Source organism: Chionomys nivalis, chromosome 10 (assembly GCF_950005125.1).
Source record: "Chionomys nivalis chromosome 10, mChiNiv1.1, whole genome shotgun sequence".
Lineage (NCBI taxonomy): Eukaryota > Metazoa > Chordata > Mammalia > Rodentia > Cricetidae > Chionomys > Chionomys nivalis.
Genome location: NC_080095.1, coordinates 12,861,972 through 12,863,748, shown reverse-complemented (window position 1 = coordinate 12,863,748; position 1,777 = coordinate 12,861,972). Strand labels below are relative to the sequence as shown.

General features: G+C 40.1%; 1 gene segment (V, D, J or C); it reads right to left on the bottom strand.

Annotated features, from left to right (window-relative positions):
- Window positions 1-250: 250 nt before the first annotated feature.
- On the bottom strand, window positions 251-802 carry LOC130882901 (Ig heavy chain V region PJ14-like). The segment is given in 2 exon segments: window positions 251-672; window positions 757-802. Coding segments are annotated over 2 exon segments (468 nt in total).
- Window positions 803-1,777: the final 975 nt, after the last annotated feature.

The following is a 1,777-nucleotide window of genomic DNA, read 5'->3' as shown; positions in this document are numbered from 1 at the left end:
AAGAGTCATAACTGCTTACTCCTTTAAAATATATTAAGAAAATGTGTGAATATGTATGTATGTATGTACGTAAGTAAAACATACAAAGTTATATGTAATTCTGTCTAATAACAAGAAGCAGATTGTTAGCTTACAGGGCTTGAGGAAAAAGCTATTTGTTATAGTACTTATAACAAATAGGAAGTATGTAGCACAGATTCTAATATTAAAGTATATTCTCATGAAGCATACTCTAGAACTTCTTATCTTATTAAGCAAATTCATAGTGGTCTAGGGAGACCCTGTTGGTCCCCATCGCCCCCTGCTGGTCGTGAGGGTCTCCATATAGAGGTTTTTGTACAGGTTCACACTGGAGTTCTCTCACTGTGTTTCTGGCACAGTAATACATGGCTGTGTCCTCAGTTTGCAGACTGTTCAGTTTTAAGAAAACTTGGCTCTTGGAGGTGTCCCTGGTCATGGTGATTCGGGACTGGAGAGCTGAATTATAACTTGTGCTTCCATCAGTCCATATTACTCCCATCCACACCAGACCATTTCCTGGAGACTGGCGGATCCAGCTTACTCTATTGCTGGTTAATGAAAATCCAGAGACAGTGCAGGTGAGCGACAGTGTCTGTAATGGCTGCACCAGGCCAGGTCCTGACTCCTTTAGCTGTGTCTGGGACAGGGCACCTAGGAACAAGCAACATCACCATCAGTCATATAACCCATATATGAACAACCTGGGTCCCTTTCCTGAAACCCTGAAGTACTTACAGCTTGGAAATGTTACCAGGCAGAGGAGCAGCACCAGGTCAGCCATGCTGTGTTGGGGGCTCTAGTCAGAAGGAGATGTGGCCTCTCAGCTTGGCCTTGGATTTCAGCCTGAGCTTGAGGACTGCTTTGCATTGGGGGAGGTTCCAGAGAGCATAAGAGGAAGCACAGGCAATGTTTCCAATTTCTCCTCCAGGAAACTGAGATTTGCTTTGTGTGTCTTAGAGATTCTCAATATTGAGCCTCAGGAACATTTCCGTGATGCTCTCTGGAGTTCTAATTCCAGAGAAATAAGAAATATTAAGAGTCATACTCTATAGGCCTTAGAGGAAAAACATGGAAATTTTTACACTAACTAGGTCCACATTCATTCAGTTTAGGCAGAGGAGGAGACCAAGTTCTATATGGATTTATGTATCTCTGTAATTTAAATGATATTGGTACTTTTGGTGATCAGAAATCCTGTGTAAGGAACTACTTAAAATTATTTCTCTTGGTGTCTATGGAGTTGTCTCATTCTTATAACTTCTCAGGAAATAACTTGTGAGGAAGCAGCTCACACACATTTCATACATGTGATTTCACATGTTTATCTGTAAGAAAATCTGTGGGATTGATTTTGGTCCCATCTTATTAGCCTCAGATTTCACCTTCTCACTTAGGAACATTCTACTTGGATAATGGTTTCATTCTTATTGATTTATTTCAGTCTATCCATGTATTTTATATCTATATTTGTCACTCTCCTCAGCTTGTAGCCAATCACAGGTTCCTAAATATGATTGTTACTTCTCATAACACTCCATAAAAAGCAATAGCATGCAGCCAGGTTTGAAGGTTATGTTCACTGAAGTAATAACAAGACAGAGAACATTAAGTGATGACAAGAAGTGTCAGATATGAAGGCAGATATGAACATGGGGAACCTTGTGACTTGAATTATAATCAAGGCATAGATAACATGAGTTTCTAGTGTCTTTTCCTGTGTCTTGTTAAAGCAAATAACCGGGGAAGAGAATTTCAG